At 41.2% G+C, this 18,946-nt stretch overlaps 1 protein-coding gene across 1 annotated transcript; it reads right to left on the reverse strand.

Moving 5' to 3' along the window:
- Positions 1-227: 227 nt before the first annotated feature.
- On the reverse strand, positions 228-15,008 carry fam83c (family with sequence similarity 83 member C). The gene is made up of 4 exons (XM_080204369.1): positions 14,367-15,008; positions 9,940-10,107; positions 8,596-8,720; positions 228-2,771 (listed from the first exon to the last, which is right to left on the reverse strand). Exons 1-4 carry the CDS (start codon positions 14,895-14,897, stop codon positions 1,949-1,951), a joined length of 1,647 nt encoding a protein of 548 aa, XP_080060495.1. The 5' UTR covers positions 14,898-15,008; the 3' UTR covers positions 228-1,948.
- Between the last annotated feature and the right edge of the window lie 3,938 nt (positions 15,009-18,946).

Below are 18,946 nucleotides of genomic sequence, written 5' to 3' on the forward strand. Positions count from 1 at the left end.
GCACAATTTGCACAAGATGTGGTGAGGTAAAAAAAAAAAATCGCCCATCCTCCTATTGGTGATTTAGGGAACCTATAATTTTCTACACCTATCTCAGAAACACCCAGGTTCCTGCAGTAGTCAAACAATTGCAAATCAGGAGCAGGGACCCTGATGTGCTGTACTAAATAGTTTACAAATTGAACACTTTTATATGAAACAGAATGCAAAGAAATTTCATAATAAGTGACATTTATTGGAATTAAACAACAATTTCAGAGAAAGTTTTATATTTACATAGATGGGATAATTTGCATAGATTAATCATGTGCAACTGAATTTTCAATTATAAGCACACGTTTGAAAAAAAGACCCAGTTAAATCAGCTTTCTCAATTTTCTAGGGTAAAAGAAAATGTACTTGATTTCCTCCCTCTGATACACCCCAATTCCTGTATCTGTATGCACTTGAACTATTTCCACCATGAACAACTTGGTTTCAAAGTATGATGCAGTAGAGGAGGAGGCCATTTGGCCCCATCCTGTCTGTACTGGCTTTGTGAAAGAGCTCTCCAATTAAATCCATTCCCTTGTTCTTTCTCCAAAGCCCTGGGAATAATTCTCTTTAAACATTTACCCAATTCTCCTTTGAACATTAATACTGAATGTGTTCACATCATCCAAAGCCAATACTTTCCAGATCATTATAACTTGCAATGTATGATATATTTCCTCCTGTTGTTTCTGGTTCATTTGCCAGTCTTTAATTGACTTTGTCAATTATTTTTCCATCACAGAAGTAAAACATAATCTCAGTGGCAGACTAATTTCCTCCTCAGCTCAAATTTGGAAGGACAAAAGTCCTCTCCCCCTGTTGAACTGATTCCCTACTAAAGAGCATCTCTTGTTACAAGTTCACAGTTAGAAAAGGTGATATTGAAACTATATACTAGAATATTTTAAAGGCTAACATTTTAAAAACAAACTCTCATCCCATTAAGCTTTTGAAATCAGAGATTTGACACGATATGAATGGATTAAGAAATGTTCATTAATATAGCACTTTTCATGACTATTTGGTGTCTCAAAGTACTTACAGCTAATTGAGCACTTTTGAAATGTAGGGTGTGATTTTCCTGGCCCGCTGCACTGCTGAAGTAGCGGGAAGGAATAAATGGTCCGATGCCGGTCGCAATCTTTCCGGGCCATTTCTTTGGACATAATCAGCCTTGCGCCAAGGAAGCCGCTCTGCATCTACTTAGCAAACCAACCATCTGGACTTGCTAAAGTTTCTGTCCCCACTGATGGAGGTCCACACCAGTGGGGATCACAGATGATCCCCATCAATGGGGACCAAAATGGGCCAATGGGCCAAACTTAATTGGCCAAAAGGCCTTTTTCTGTTCTGTAGACCACGATGACTTTAACATGTCTGCCCAACATTTCCTCTGCTGGATAAACAGGAAGCAATGGGCAAATTAAAGAAAGCCATTTAAAGGACAGTCTTTCAAGAAGTGTTTTTCAACATATTCTCGATTCATCTGAACCACTTCCCTCCCTCAGCCTCAAAGTTTCTAACTGCATGATGATGCCCTTTCAAAGGGTCACCATTGTCACTTATCTTCATTATCACTGTACATGTGACCGTAAATCAGGTCGACCCTGTGAAACATTCATCTTGCACAAATCATATCCCTCACAGATTCCAGAAAACAATTGTGTAGGAAACTGTTTCTTCACTGAACATATCAGCTTCGGTACTGCAACTGTCAGTAAGGTGATCGAGGAATGGTTATGTAGGAAACAGTCTAAAGAGATCACTGTCAGATGATCCCATGCTTAAGTTCTGAAGAAATGTTAACTCTGTTTCCATCACCACAGATGCTTCCATACATTGTTGAGTTTTTCCAACAATTTCTGTTTTATTTTCAGCTTTCCAGCATCTGGAGTATTTTGCTTTAATTCCATGCTCAAGAATCATGTTTCATTAACTGAAACCTACTGAAAACATTTTTCATCTTCATTTTATCATTATATTCCATCATCATTTCTAATTTACTGTGGCCAAGGGTCATTCGATCTGCTGACCTTGTCAAACCCCCTGAAGTTTTGTGTGAATCTTTGGTGGGATCTTCGGCTTGATGGGGAACTTCTGCATGATTGGGCCTTGATGAATTGGCAAGCCATGGACGTGGTGATGTTGGAAGAGTTGGCCTTCTTGCATTGGACAAATCATCCTTTGGCATTTTAGTTGGTTTAGGTGGGACTATGGGATTTCTTTGCTGGATAGCTGCCCCTTGACTTTGAAAGTGAGAATTGACTGGAGAACGTATACCTTGCCTATTGTTAGGGCTTGTATCATAAAAGCCTAATCCACTAGGCCTTGCCAATAGATCATGGGTCAGGTTATTGCTTGACTTGTCATTCTCTTTGATTTTGCAATCGATGTCAGAAGAGCTATTGGAAGTAGAAGGGCTGATTTGCTTGCGTTCCCAGAATGCTTTAGCAGCTGGAGTAGCTAACTGTATGACACTGCGAGGACTACTCCCCGATTGGCTGCTGGATGGGTTGGAATGGATTGGTTCCAGCAGCCTTTCCATCACATTGTGCCGCTCTGGAAGGATCCTGAGTTCGGACGCATGATAAGAAAGATCATCGTCCACTGAGGAGAAACGCTCAATCGGGTTCGACTCTGCGTAAAGACATCGAAACTCCTCATCAAATGTTTGCACTACCTGTCCAGTCGATACTGTGACAAAATTCAGATGAACCTGTCCTGACAGCCAGGTAAAGCTAGAAAAAAAAACACATGGTTAATTTTCCTTTAACATCTAATGGGAATTTTCAGCCTTTTTGGACTAAACACTACTTGCAGTTGAGAAAACAAGTGGATAATCCACTGTGAGAACTTTGTCAACTCTGCTCACAGCTGCAATATGTAAGAAAAGGCCAAGGATGACTCTTCCTTCTTTCTCTGCACTTAACTCCATGAATACCACTGAAAGGTGTGGCAAAGGTCACCTGCATGTTACCACTGCCATTGTGCAGGATTACAACACTGCTGGCAGTAAATCCAATCTTTTTAGCTTTTGTTGCAATGGTACCACTTGGATTATCAAATACACTTTTAGACTGAATGTCCCTTTCAGTTGGAGGAAGTGGAAGAGAAGAATCAAAAAATTCATTCATCCTCAAAAACTGAATGGATAGGTCAGAAACACACATGTGCAACAATTGACAAACTGTGGAATATAGATGTGATTAAATACAAGATATTTAGGACAGAGAATAAATCCACAGCACCCCCCAACCATCTAGATAGTTGTCAGTTGATAGAAGTAGAAATCATGTTAACATTTAAGAATAGCTTGGGTTGATGGCTAAAGGAAAGGGGATTTGGGACAAAGATTTTGAACTACTGTTGCTGCAGAGAATACACATTAAAACAGACTGGTGGGGCCAAATACGCTGTTTAAGCTGTAATTTTTACATAATTCTACACAGCAGATCCAAATGATTCATTAATCCAGCTCAAAATCATAAACTCACATTGACTGAATTTAAAAAAGAGCTGTACACCAAAATTCAAATAAGAGGATATGTTGCCAACTAACCCCACTTCTTTTGTCAATTACCTTAAATTTGTTTCTTGTTTATGTAAAGGTTTTAGAAAGTTCACAAACAGCAACTGGAATTTGGCAATTCAAATCCTGTGGCACTTCTGTAAAATTGAATTTAATAAATATGGTAATCAGTGGGTCACCACCAGAATAAAATAAGGCGTATTGCAAATCGATTCTCTTACAATCTTCAAGGAAGAGAGCTTATCACATTTGATCTACTTGTGATTCTCCTTCCAATGGCAAGTATAAAAACTGTGCTTGTTCAATGTATCTTGCAAGTGAAATGAATTAAACACAATGTAGATCCAGTCTGAATACTGAGCCAATTTCACAACAAATATAGCATCAGACTTTTTGGCATATTCCCAGTAATATGTGATCGATAAATCATTTGTTCCTGTGTTATGTACAGTTTACAGGATATATTAATGCCAAAACTGAGCTTGATGGATATCTGTTACGGTAAGGATATCAACAACTGAAGCAAAGTGAACAGATGGAGTTTAGATTTGGATCCACAATTCAGTTATATCAGAACTTGACAGGTATCGGGGACTGCATGGTCTCCTCCTATTCCTACACAAACAGGCCAAGTAGGGCGTGACATGAGAAAATTGCTTGATCCTTTTTGGATTTGTTTTTCCATTTTGTCTTCTTCAATATTTGAAAGATACATCAATAGATTATTCCCTTAGTATAATTTCAGCTATTCCTAAAATTTCATTCTTGATGACCCTGCAGTAGACTCTAGTGAGGGAATGGTTCCCCTCACACCAGCAAACCTCCAGGTGCAGTTCCTGCACTTTCCTAATCTGCTAACTTGGAGTCATGTTGAAGAGTTGGGGGTCTTGCGTGCCAGCAAGAGCCAGAAAGAGATCCGTGCTTCCTCTTTTCCAGGAATCCTGCCAAACCCCATGCCAATCAGGCAGTGGTGAAGCCAATGATAGGACACAGCTGAAGTCAAGACCCAGGGATGGAAGTTTCACCCACCATGGAGCAACCCAAGACAAAGGTAAAGTGATGTTTGTGTGTGGGGTTTGCAGGATGGGGGCCATGGGAAGACAGGGACAGGGGAGGTGCGGGCAGGCAGGTGGAGGGGTGGAGGGGAGGGGGAAGAGATTTCAGCATTCCCATCCCCACTGGTGTCCAGTCCCTCATTAAAATCAGGCACTGAATGTCTTTAATTATCAAGGGACCATCGCTCCCAGCCTATCGCCTCTGCGCCGTAGGGATTGTATTGTTCTATGGTATGACTACTTCTAGCACAGGACAAAAGAAAGAAAAAATTTTAAAAAAATTAGAATACATTAAATGATTTTTAAAAAAAGGCTGCTGGCTTTGGAACTTTATCTGCTTCTTTTTAAAACTAAATTAACCTCACTAGCTCCGAGTCACAAATGAAAAGCATCAAAATCCTCCCTTTCCAATCAGCCAGTTTTATAGAAGGATTAGCTGTTACCCCAGCCATGCCTTCAGTTAACACAAGTGATTCTAAGGATATCCTGTTTAATGCTCCCAGTGTAACTGGCAACAACCGTACCACTTGCCTCTCAACTCTCGACTGCTGGGACAAGATTTGTTGAGCCAATGTATGCAGTGACATCTATGGGCTTCTCACTGATTCCCACTGGTAGGATTGGTAGAGAGGATATTGATTTCAGATCAATTGATTAAAATTATGATGACAGGAAAAAGAGGAGACAGTTATGATCAAAAGCGTACAGTCCAAAAGCAGATTCAATAATTTAATGACTATGAATAGTAACTTTCAAAATGGACTTTGGATGAATTATTGAACAGGGAGAAACTGCAGGACTTGAGGAAAGAGCTAATGGGAACAGGACTAATTGGATAGCTCTTATAAAGAGCTGGTATAGGCACAATGGGCAGAATAGCCTCCTGCGTTGAAAGATTCTATGACAAAATCAGTGAATAAAGTCAACTTAAAATAAAATTTGACACCATGTTGGTTCTGTACAAATTGGACAGATTTATATTTTGTGGAGGAAACCTTGAACAGAACTTACCTTGATTTTTTTTTCAGATCAGTGCTGTTGTACATTTTTAGTGATGTAGCAATGCCGGCGTTGGCCTTCAGTAAACACAGTAAGAAGTCTCACAACACCAGGTTAAAGTCCAACAGGTTTATTTGGTAGCAAAAGCCACTAGCTTTCGGAGCGCTGGCTTTCGTCAGGGGCAGCCAGCACTCCAAAAGCTAATGGCTTTTGCTACCAAATAAACCTGTTGGACTTTAACCTGGTGTTGTGGGACTTCTTACTGTGCATTTTTAGCACAGTGTTTTATTTAAATCTCATGATGTCTAGTGTTCCTTTTGTTTGGGTGGGAGGAAAATTCTGTTGCATATTTTTAATTAAAACAAGGAGTGTCAATGGCATCGGTAGGGTTGATTGTTTGAGGGTTAATGAGCGTGACACAGGAAAGAGCCAAGTCAACACATCACTGAACCCAAGTCACCCGAGGGAAATGCTTGTCTCTGAAACCTGCCGATCACACAATACCGGGATCACTAACTCTACGGAACGTGGCAACAAGCTGTTGAATATTCAGACTCTCAACTTTGTCCTGCCATTCAATTCAACTATACCTTAACCTCATTTACCCACTTTTACTACATACTCAACACAAACCCATCAATCTCAGTCTTGGCATTTTCAATTCAGTGCAGCGTCAACAGCCTTTTGACAGGAGTTCTCTTCAGATTTCTCCTGCCCTTCAAAAATGCAAAGTAACCTCAGTGATATCTGAACACTCATTATTTTAAGTAAAGCAGTTCACTTCTCCTTGTTACTCATTTTAGACAAGGATCATCCAATGACAATGCTGCTTTTTAAAAAAAAAGCGTTTTCTCATTACTGTTGAATAGTTCTGACCAAAATTGGTCCTCCCAGTTTTCTTCTAAGTAACTACCCTCCCCTGATTTCCAATTCAGCCTCAAGGCTGAAACAAATCCTACTTTTCTACCTATCTGAACAGTTCCCATTGAGTAAACAAGATGGTGTTCATCTGACTGCCTACCATACCTGGAGAATGGGAAAAATGAAAGTGTGCCTAAATTGGCTGCTACATTTGCTACATTCCAACAGGAAATTTAAAAATGTACTTTGGGTTGTCCTGAGCTTGTAAAATATGTTACATAAATGCAAGTTATTTCTTGCTTCATAATCAGCAAATGCTGGGACCGTTCCTGTACCCCTTTCTCAGTCATTCTTCATGCAAGTCCCCACTGACCATTAACACACAAACACACGGTGAGAAACAAAAACCCAGGGTACAATCAGGAGCGGGAATTGTGGATGATTTCCACTCACTTCACTTACTCTGTCTTCACTAACTGAAGCTTGTTGAGACGTGTTTAATTACAGAGCCCTGATTGAAACTTATTAAAACGGCAGGGCCTTTTTTTTAAACAATGTGTGTATGGGAAGTTGGCATGGCTGGAAAGGCCAGTATTTACCATCCATTACAAATTGAACTGTAGATCTTCCTAAATACCAGACTGCGACACTGACTTTGAGTTCAGGAGGAGGGATTAGCAAAATACCTATCAATTCAATTAAAAGGAGTAAAATCTGTGTTTACACAAACTCTCAAGAGAAGCTGGGCTCTCAGTTGTGTCCCTTGAACAATACTGGGAACATCACCAAACAGCGTCTCGGCAGGGGAATGGGGGAACTCTCATACATAGTCATACCCATTGTTCCAGAAACTAATCAGTGACAGTCAGTCAACAGCAATGGGAAGTACTTCAATTTTTGCTGCTTCAATTACATGTGTTGTTTTATTTAAATTAAATGCAAATTAATGCCAAATGTAGCCCAGCACTCATTCCCTCTCCCACTTGTAGCACAGTTAGTGAATTCATTTCTTGGAAAGATGTCAATGACATTTCACTGTAGGACAAAAACTGGAGACAATGCTGATCTCAAATCCGTCCAGTTTGGGAGGTAGGGAAGAGGAAACCGATGAGAAATGTACATCTAATGCAGTAAATGTGCCATTCTAAGATTGAGACTGTTGGAGTTAATGTATGGTTTAACAGCAATATTTAACAACCTGCATTTAGAAAGCATCTTCAATGTAGCAAAATCTCCCAAGGTGTTTCACACAAAAAGAAAATCAGACAATTGATACAAAGCCAGATTAGGAGGCTTTAGGACATGTGCCTAAAGGTTGGGTCAAAGAGGTAGGTTTTAGGGAGTATCTTAAAGAAGGACAGGCAGAAAATGTCGAACTTTAGGCCTAGGCAGCTGAAGGAAGCTCAACCAATGGTGGGGCAAACAAACTGAGGGATGCACAAGAGGCTAGAGTTGGAGGAATATAGGGCTGGAGGAGGTTACAAAGAATGTGAGACCTCAGAGGTATTTGAAGATAAGGAAGAGAATCTATTTTTAAAAAATTAGGCATTGGTTGACCAGGAGCCAATGTAGGTTACTGAGCACAGGGTGATGAGTGAACAGGACATAGTATGAGTTAGGACTTGGTGAACAGAGATTTGGATAAGCTGAATTTTCTGAAGAATGGAGACATGAGGCTGGCTACAAGAGCACAGGGACAGTTCAAACAGACTCAGAAGATGAAGGTGTGAGAGACAGGTTAAAATGTAGGAAGTTGGGAAGAAGATTTCCCTACTGGTGGCACAGTGATTAGCACTGCTGCCTCAGAGTCCGAGGGATTCGGGTTCAATTCTGGCCATTGTGGAGTTTGCACGTTTTCCCTGCGTCTGTGTGGGTTTCTCTGGATGATCCGGTTTCCTCCCACACTTGAAACATATGCGGGTTAGATTAATTGCCCCTTAGTATCAGGGGACAAGCAGGGTAAAATATGTGGGGTTGTGGGATTGTTACTGGTGCATGCTTAATGGGCTGAATAGCCTTCTTCTGCATTGTAGGGATTCTATGATTTGGAGGGATAGATCAGGTAATGATTTGGCAACAATTGAAATATTTAATGCAAATCACATTCTCATTGTTTACCTGTATGAGCCTGCCACCACTTGCTCCAGGTCAATAATCATGAACTTTTCCAGCACCTGACCATGAAACTTCTTCCCAGACTTTGTACAGTACGTGTCTCCCATCACACTCCTGACCCGCATGTTCTAGAAGGGAAGAAAAAAAATCACAGTACTTTTACTCACTATATGGGAATGAGAGAGACAGAGGTTTACTTGGACAGTAAAATCAGCTTTTAGTGCCTTAGCTTGAACTAAGAAATTCATTGAGATGGGTTTGGATCCTACCATTGGCAATTTACCAATTTAGCTTTTGTAATGATATACATTGTACAACAATTTGCATTTATACAACAACTTGAGCAGAGTGAAACATCTCAAGACACTTCACAGGTGAGCTATCAAATGAAATTTGACATTGAGCCACATAAGGTGATATTAGAACAGATTAGTCAAAGAGGTGGGTTTTAAGGAAAATCATATGACAGAAATAGAGTTGGAGATGTTTAGGAAAGGGATTCGACAGAGAAAATATTATGGCCCAGTTTTGAAAGCTGATTTAAACTTTAAAAAAATTAATTTGCCCAAAGAGTTATATAGACTTACCAGAGGTTCCTGAAAAATATTTTCTGATTAAAACCTTGTTCCAGTGACTTTGATGGATCAACACCACACAATCTAAATTTACCCAAAGCAATGGGTTTTCTGATGATTCATCCGAATGTCCAATGACAAAATTCTCAATGTCCACAGAACTGAGGGGTATCAGATGCCAGTTCCCCGGAGGCTGACAACGTCAGAACCCTTGACTGCTTAATATGCTCTGCAGTGCTCGCAAAGCATCTATAGCAATCTGTAAAACAGCACCTTACTAAATACTAGCCTCATTGCAGCCCTGACTTTAATGTTGTAATATGGGTAGAACTCCTGAAAGACATATCAAATGTGATAAAAATTGCTTTAGCTGAACATAAGAACATAAGAAATAGGAGCAGGAGTAGGCCATCTAGCCCTTCGAGCCTGCCCCGCCATTCAATAAGATCATGGCTGAGGCATGAGTTTCTTGTGGTGCTTCCATTTCAGGTGTAAAAGGAATTTCCGCCCCATGTTGTGCTTTACTGGGGGGACAGCACAGGGTAGCCATAAGGCAAGAAATATGGAGAGTAATCCACTGAAAGCGAGTATGTGGGAAAGAGAGTTCTTCTAATACAAGAATCTTTTCACTCCGTAATTAATGGTTTCACAAAATCATAGAAACTGAAGGTTTTGAATTATGTAATCTCTGATGTAACTAATGCAAAGGAAGCTGCCATTTAAAACTGATCATCATCTTTTACATGAAATAGTAAAGGCCAGAAATACTTACAATAAGGTGATCTTTTTGGATGTCAAGTTCATCACACATCAGTATAAAATACTCCAAGTTACTTTCATCCAGAAGTAGGTAGACGGGGACTCCTCGTTTATTAGAAGCTTCCAACAAGTCACAAAGTATGTCAATGTCAGTGAATATATCCATCACAATCGCAATGAGCTGCAAGGAAAAAAGGACACGAATCTTGTACATTTTATTTTATGCAAACTAAATTAGCAAAGCACACACTGACTTAACAAAAAGCAATCTCCCTATGCCACATGGAAGTGTCCAACACTGGAATTTTAATAACAGTTTTTGAACAGTGTCAAATTTTCTCCCTAGAATCATAGAGGTTAGAAGAACTATCAGCAGATAATTAGCCTGTACAAATGCAACTCTGTGGAACAATGATAAGCAGCAAACTGACTGAAGTGAAAGATGGGGTAAAGTTCCAGAACCTATTCAGTGAATTGTACATTCAAGGCAGCAGATAGAATTGCAAAATATCAAGCAGAGAAACTGGCTATTGAGCCCATCAGGCCTGTGCCTGTCTGTTTTGCCACATGAGCCACCATGCTCCATTGCATTGCTCAGAAGAAGAGTCAGACAGATTTGAAATCCAGTTTCTCTCTTCATAGATGCTGCCAGACCTGGTGAGTTTCTGTTTTTGTGTCAGATTGCTAGCATTCACAGTATTTTGCTTTTATTTTATTGCTCCATTGCTTCCCTTATCCTGCAGTGTTCCTTTATTCTAAGCAATTAACTAATACCATTTATTAGGATACAAGAACAGTGTCTCATTAATATTCCATAGTTTAACCACTTTCTGCATGATGAGTTTTTTTAATAACCTCCCATTTAATATTTTTATGACCATCCATCTTCTCATTTCTGCTGCTGTTACCATCATCCATGCCTTTGTCACCTCCTGTCTCGACTACTCCAATGCTCCTCTGGCTGGCTTTCTACCTTCCACACTTTGTAAAAGTTCTGCTGCCCATGTTTTACTGTTTACCCATTAGCCTGGTCCTTGTTCAACTAACCTCTCTCCTCACTCTTCAACATCTCAAATTTAACATTTATCACTTAATGATTCACGGTTTCACCCTCTCGATTTCTAATATACTCTAGCTACTAAAGCCCACCAAACTCTCAGTTTCTCTGATTGTGGTCTATTCTGTAACCCCACCTTGAGTCATCCCAACATTGGCAGGTGCATTTCAGTCATCAGGACCCACAGTGTGGAATTCTCTCCCTAAATTTCCTCACCTCATCTTCATCAAGATCCCACATGAAACCCACCACTGGCCAAGTTTCTCTTTTGCTCCTTCCCTATTCCCTTTCCTGCTACCTCTATATCTCAGGACTTTTTCTTATTATGTTAAAGATGCTTGTTGCCAATGAATAAAAATCTGTTGTTTGTTCTATCATAACTTGAACATGTCAATTAGGTCAAGTTAACCACACCTGGTCATTGGGAGTGAAAACATTTGTATTTTTGGCATTGTCATCATTAAGCATTCTTAGGTCAAATTGTTTGCCACAGGGCAGCCCTTCTTTGACCTTAATTAGATTTTAGAGAAGTCTCATTCCATTGATGCAGGACAAACCACTTTTGTTCTTATACATTTCCCACACTGACCATTCTGTGACTTTCCAATATTGCCTACTGATGCTCAATCAGGGGTAGTTCTGTATCAGGTGGCTTCAGCTATACAATCTTCTTCACCATGTGATCGTCAGCACTAGTCAAATTACTGCCTTCTGAACAAATACACCATTGTGCATTTTCACCTTACTGGCCCTCCCCAATGTATCATATAACACAAATGATGAAGAACAACAAACCAGCAACATTGCTTTGAAATACCAAGTGAAAATTGGCAGAAGTTCAACTGATTCAAAGCTGACAAGATTTGCATAGCATCTCAAGGAAATCTATTACATTGAAATTTGCCCAAAGAGATGTTATTACACATTGAAGGCATTGTAAGAGTTATCAGGAAGTTTCTGTATTGGCTGAGTTCCTAGAATAGTTGAGTTGGAAATTAGACTGCTCATTTTTGGATATGCTGGAGGACACAGTTATGACTGTTGTTGCTGAAAATACTGAACCTCAGTAAGCTGTACCGAACTGAGAGTGAAGTGCAATTGAAGATTGTCTAAATAAAGAACAGGAGGATCTCTAGGAGGTGAAGAGCTCATTATCTTGGGATCCTCCAAAATTTTCCTCAAAATCCAAAATGAATCATGGAAAGAGCAAGGTTGTGTCTCTTGGAAATGGGATCAATTGATCCTTTGATTCCTGATGACCTGAAACTCTCCTGGACTATGATTTGGAGGGGCCAGGACATGCATGAACAGCCAGACTTAAACAGAAACTGGGTATGTGGGAATGATGATCCTGCTGTATTGTGGAAAAGAACCTAGTTATGAAGTGTGAGGTGTCCTCATATGCTGAGGTTCTGTCTGTCCTGGGGCTGTAAAAGGATGTGTCTGGCCACATTACCATATAATGCACCATTCAGTTGTACTGTGCTGTCCTACCACTCTTTGGTGGAAGTATTTCTGCAGGAATGCACATTTGAGCACCAACTCATCAGGCAGTGGTCCACACACAACGTTCCTGAGGCCCCACAGGAAAAGATCCTGTTGAACGGTAAGCCGAGCAGACTGTCATAATCATTTGTCCAAACACCTCAATGCCAGAACTTTCAAACAAACACCAAGATATAGCATATGCGAGTATACCGATACTAGTTAGATTCTTCATTCATATCTGGAAATCCAACACTAGCATGGAGAGGAAAGTGACCCTTCCAGCTCCTCTGGGATGAACAGTTGGAAAAGAGATCTGGAAAGAGATGGAGTGCTTTCTGAACCATTCCATAATGCCCTCTGTGCTCATTGGGATGTTTCCAGGGAAACAAACCAGGGATATCAACTACCAATGGAGGACACCAACTTGATGAAAGATGCCCTTTGGCCTGTCTTAAATTTGTTGGTCTTCCAGCGTAAAGAACAACTGAGTTCTGTCCAGCACTATGTGCTGAGGGATACACAGCAGCTTGGGGCGACTACTACAAAGGCCACAGTCTAGCATCCTTCTACCATAATCCAAATCAGTAATAGTGACCATAAAACTATCACTGATTGTCATTAAAAACCTATCCAGTTCACTAATGTCCTTTAGGGAAGCCGTTCTTACCTGGCCTGGCCTACATGTGATTCCAGACCCACAGCAATGTGGTTGCCTTTTAACTGCCCTTTGAAATGGTCTAGCAAATCACTAAGTTCAAGGACAATTAGGGATGGCAACAAATGCTGGCCTTACCAGCAACACCCACATCCTGTGAAAGAATGAATAAAAATGCCAGAGGACTGGAATCGGAGTAAAATCACACAGGCTATATGCTTAATTTACATGCAAATGCAGATGTAATCTACATCTAAGTGATTGAGGCATTCTAGCGTGCCAAATACTGCACTTAAACAATTGCTCTATATAGTGACTTTATGTACTGTCACACTCAAATTGTGCATACCTTTATGAATATATAAATAAAATATAATTTAGAAACAAGAGTGAAGAGGAGGGATGTTGGCCAGGTTGGAGGGCTGGGTTATCAGGTTGGAAAGGAGAGATGGGGAGAATGAGAAAGGGTGCTCAGGGACAGCAAGCTTTGTTTCAAGTCAGCCAGACTCGAAATATTGGCTCTATTCTCTCTCCACAGATGCTGTCAGATCTACTGAGATTTTTCAGCATTTTCTATTTTTGTTTCAGATTTCAACATCTGTAGTATTTTGTGTCTAATTTTTGTACATGACTGTGTAGAGCCCTCCTGCTCCCATGTTCTGGTTAATATACAAAAGTTTTAAGGTTCCATTTAAAAACGCAACACAACTGAGAATCCTACCTATTTCTAAGAGTCTAATTTAAGATTGAATAGTTTAAGACTAACTTATTTGTACATCACTGGATTAGATTTGAGCAAGTGTCATGGCGAGTTTCTGCTGTAATGACATTATTATGTTTGATATTGGACAGAGGTGAGATTCTACAATGGATCCATTCATACTTTGTGCTGATGCTTTGTCAATTTTTTGGGGGGTGGGATACATGTTTGTTTAGACACTTAACTTACATGAAAAGGCCAGATAAGGTAAAGAAGAGATCCTCAATTTGTACAGGATAAGTCCAGACCAGACTAAGTAAGGGCGGCAGATCTCCTCTCCGAAAGGACAATAGTAACTGGATGGGTTTTTTTTTAAAATGACAGTGATAGTTTTATGGTCACTGTTACCGAGTGTATTATGGTAGGAGGACGCTAGACTGTGGCTTTTCCCCATTGCGCATTTGCAATCGCTGCTCTGAGTTTCTCTCTATTCTGTGCATTATTAATAATTCATTTAATTTCAGAAAATCATATCCTTACCGACTTCGCTTTGCTGAGCAGCTGGCGGATGGTGTCCTTGATGCTGTGACTCCTGTCCCTTTGGAAGATGATGTGCGTCTCTGAGGGTAGGGAGACACTGTGCTGGGGTTTGCTCCAGCCCAGGTCCAACAGCGGAGCCTCCGAGTCTGACTGCATGGGGAAGTAAGTACCTGAAGTCAGGTCCGACTGAGCGTCCGCCTCACTGTAACTCTGCCGTCTGCCCCTCCCGCGGAGCTCCGCCATGGGCTCGGGCAGCTTGGCAGCTCCTTTCCGGATGATATAGGCGATCTCCAGCTCAGACAAAAAACCCAACTCCCTCTCCTCCACCAGAGCCTGCTTGTAAGCGGAGAGGCCGGATTCCAGCAGGGCGTCAGTGGCCAACCTGGCCACTTCGCTGTGACTGAGCTCCAGCGCGCAGCTCTGCCTCCAGGGGTTCTTCACCTCTTCCACTCTTTGCGCTAGTTTGCCCAGCGGTTTGCGGGAGCTGGGTTTGTGCAGCAGGTGAACATCGTAATTTCCATTTGCAAGCATTATGATTTCTCTCACTCTCCCAAAAAAAACTTCTTTCTAGATTCTGGAAGCCTGTTCCCCCGGCTGCTCCTGACACTCTTCACTCTGAAGTTGTAAGCTGCAAATAAAAGGTGTTTGTAGTTCCGGAACTGGTTAGGTGACGCCCTCAGGTATTGAACAAGTGGCCCAACCCTGGAGACTGAAAGTTACACAGTCTCACCTGTTACCTGGAGCCAACTAGCTCTGAACATAACCAGCCAATATCCTTTAGAAGGCCACTTACGCTTCTACTTTCTCAGGAGGCTAAAGAAATTTGGCATGTCCACTACAACTCTCACCAATTTTTACAGATGTTGCATTGAAAACACGATTTTCTGATGTATCACATCTTGGTATGGTTCCTGCTCTGACCCAGACTACAAGAAACTGCAAGGGGTTGTGAATGTAGCTCAGTCCATCACATAAACCAGCCTCCCATCCATTGAGTCCATCTACATACCCGCTGTCTCGGAAAAGCAGCCAGCATAATCAAGGACCCCACAGGTCTCGGACATTCTCTGTCCTATCTCCTTCCACCGGAAAAAGATACAAAAGTCTCAGATCATGTACCAACCAACTCAAGAAGAGCTTCTTCCCTGCTGCCATCAGACTTTTGAATGGACCGACTTGATATTAAGTTGATCTTTCTCTACACCTCATCTGTATCGTCTCCTTTTCTTCTCCCCATGTATGCGATGAATGGTGTGTTTTGTATGGGTGCAAGAAACAATGCTTTTCATTGTACCTGTGTTTCACTAATAAATCAAAAAAGAATCATAGAATCCCTACAGTGCAGAAGAGGCCATTTGGCCTATCAAGTCTGCACCAACTCTGCAAAGGAACATCCCACCCAGGCCCTCCCCTCTGTCCTATACCTGTAACCCTAAACATTTACCATGGCCAGTCCACCTCACACACACATCCTTGGACTGTGGGAGGAAACCAGAGCACCCAAAGAAAATCCATGGAGATACAGGGAGAAGATACAGACTCCACACAGTCACCCAAGGCCAGAATCAAACCTGAGATCCTGGCGCTGTGAAGCAGTAGCGCTAACCACAATGCCACTGTGTTGATGTTGAACATTGGCATCTTGTACATCCCCACCACATTCACCCATCTATCCAGAATCATTAAGGGCTGGATTTTCAGATTTGCCTGGGCAGTTTGAACTTTGGATGGGCAATTGGCCGGAACCACACCTAAAAACAGTTTGATGACAGCTGAAGCACAAAGTGAAAATGGAAATTGGATAGGTGAGTCCCATACATGACCCATACAATTAATAGGATAGTTGTGAATGCTACAAATTCTGAACGAATTACAATTCCAAAGGACAGCATCTCCCCGATCCACAGAATGGTTACAGCACCCAAAAGGGGAGGGGGCGGAATTTCAGCCCATCATATCTGTGCTATCTTTCTGAAAAAGCAATCCACCGGGTGCATTTTCCCATCTTCTCCTCGTAGCTCTGTACATTCTTCCTTTTCAGATAATAATCCAGTTCCCTATTGAAAGTCTGAATCTGTCTCCATCACACTATCACGCCGTTCATTCCAGATACCAAAACTCGCTATGTGAAAATATTTCTCCTCACTGCCACCATTGCTTTTTTTGCCAATTACCTTCAGTCTGTGCCCTCCGACTCCCAATGGCAACATTTTCGTCTGATCTATTCTGTTCAGACCCCTCATGATTTTAAATATCCCCATAAAATCTCTTCTCAATCCTCTCTTCTCCAGTAAAAATAAAAATGCTAGAAAAACTCAGCAGGTCTAGCAGCATCTGTGGAGAGAGAAACAGAGTTAATATTTTGAGCTGCAAATGTCTCCAATCTATCTACTATAGAATGGATTTTTAAAATATTTTTGGGGAATATTTTTTCTGTTGTGTCTGTGTGTGCAAATAATTAAGCTGAGGAAAGATTAATGGAGATTTTTATTAAAGTAACAGCAGTTTTGCCTTGGGATTTTTATATTGAAATATCTTTAAGGGAGTGTTACCTAGAAAATGTTTCCTAGAACATAGAACATTACAGCGCAGTACAGGCCCTTCAGCCCTCGATGTTGCACCGACCAGTGGAACGAATCTAATGACTCTCTAACCTAAACTATTCCAATGTTATCCATATGCCTATCCACTGACCATTTGAATGCCCTTAAAGTTGGCGAGTCCACAACTGCTGCAGGCAGGGCATTCCACGCGCTTACTACCCTCTGAGTAAAGAACCTACCTCTGACATCCGTCCTATAATTATCACCCCTCAATTTAAAGCTATGTCCCCTCGTGTTAGCCATCACCATCCGAGGAAAAAGACTCTCACTGTCCACCCTATCTAACCTCTGATCATCTTGTATGCCTCAATTAGGTCACTCCTTAACCTTCTTCTCTCTAACGAAAACAGCCTCAAGTCCCTCAGCCTTTCCTCGTAAGACCTTCCCACCATACCAGGCAACATCCTGCTAAACCTCCTCTGCACCCTTTCCAATGCTTCCACATCTTTCTTATAATGTGGCGACCAGAACTGTACGCAATACTCCCAAGTGTGGCTGCACCAGAGTTTTGTACAGTTGCAACATGATCTTACGGCTCCAAAATTCAATCCCTCTACCAATAAAAGCTAACACACCGTACGCCTTCTTAACAATCTTATCAACCTGGGTGCCAACTTTCAGGGATCTATGCACATGTACACCGAGATCTCTCTGCTCATCGAAACTACCAAGAGTCCTTCCATTAGCCCTATATTCTGTAATCCTGTTACTTTCGGTAGGAAGGGTCAAGTTGTTCAGCCCCGAATCCAAAGAGAGTGTGGCCCTGGAGTTTCAGAGCGTACACCACATCCATGGCAGTGACTGTCTTGTGCTTGGGTGTTCGGTGTAGGTGACCGCATCCCTGATCACATTCTCCAGGAAAACCTTCAGCACCCCGCAAGCCTCCTTGCGGGGTGCTGAAGGTTTGATAGATCAAACCTGAGATCCGCTTGACATCGCCACGGCGAGCCAGAGGCGGATTGCTGGCTTGGTGATGCCCTGGATATTATCACGAAGCACTTTGCAGTGCTGCTTTTCTCCACCTTTACCCAGTCCTTTGCCTCCTTTCCCTCTGCCATACATGATGATTCTTCACTCAGATCACTGCACAATATCTTTCCTTGTGGATCTGAACAAGTAGGGTGTCTTTTGGGAGGAATATTTTATAAATACAAATTTTAACTGTAATTGTAATTGTGTGTTTAAGTTTTCTTGTTAATAAATATTTTACTTATATTTTTTAAAATCCCAAAAGCATGACTGGACTTCTTTCTGCTGAGCTCAGAATGTTTTCTTCTTCTCAGAATTTTAAAAAAGGCTATGGCCAATGTGCCAAGTTTCTCTCCGGGATTTGATTTGCTCAGCAAGTAGTATCTGTTTTGGTCATAGCACCATGTAACTGAAATTCAGCATTCTTGGAACCATTGTTATGCATCTTTTTAGTACCCTCTAATGCCTTCACATTCTTCCTAAAGTGTGGTGCCCAGAACTGGATGCAATATTCCATCTGAGGCTGTACCAGTGCTTTATACAATTTGAACATAACTTCTTGCTTTCATATTCTGTGACTCTATTAATAAAGCCCAAGAAGCCATATGCTTTATTAAACATTTTTTCAAACTTTCCTGTCACCTCAAATGATTTATGCACTTACGCTCCCAGGTCTCTCTGCTCCTGCAACACCTTTAGAATTGTATCCTTTACTCTATATTGTCTCTCCGCATATTTGCAACCAAAATAAATCACTTCACAATTCTCTTTATCAATTTCATCTGCCATTTGTCTGCACATCCCACCAATCCATCTTTGCCCTTTTGAAATTCCACACTATCCTCCTCACAGTTCACAACAATTCCAAGTTTTGTATCACCCACAAATTTTGAAATTCTGTCCTGTGCATTAAGGTCTAGTTCATTACATATATATGTCAGGGCATGGGTTCATACATTGATCCCTGGGGAACTTCAATATAGTCATGATGTGGATGTGCCGGTGTTG

This window comes from Carcharhinus amblyrhynchos, chromosome 16 (genome assembly GCF_965287045.1).
Source record: "Carcharhinus amblyrhynchos chromosome 16, sCarAmb.v2.hapA, whole genome shotgun sequence".
NCBI lineage: Eukaryota > Metazoa > Chordata > Chondrichthyes > Carcharhiniformes > Carcharhinidae > Carcharhinus > Carcharhinus amblyrhynchos.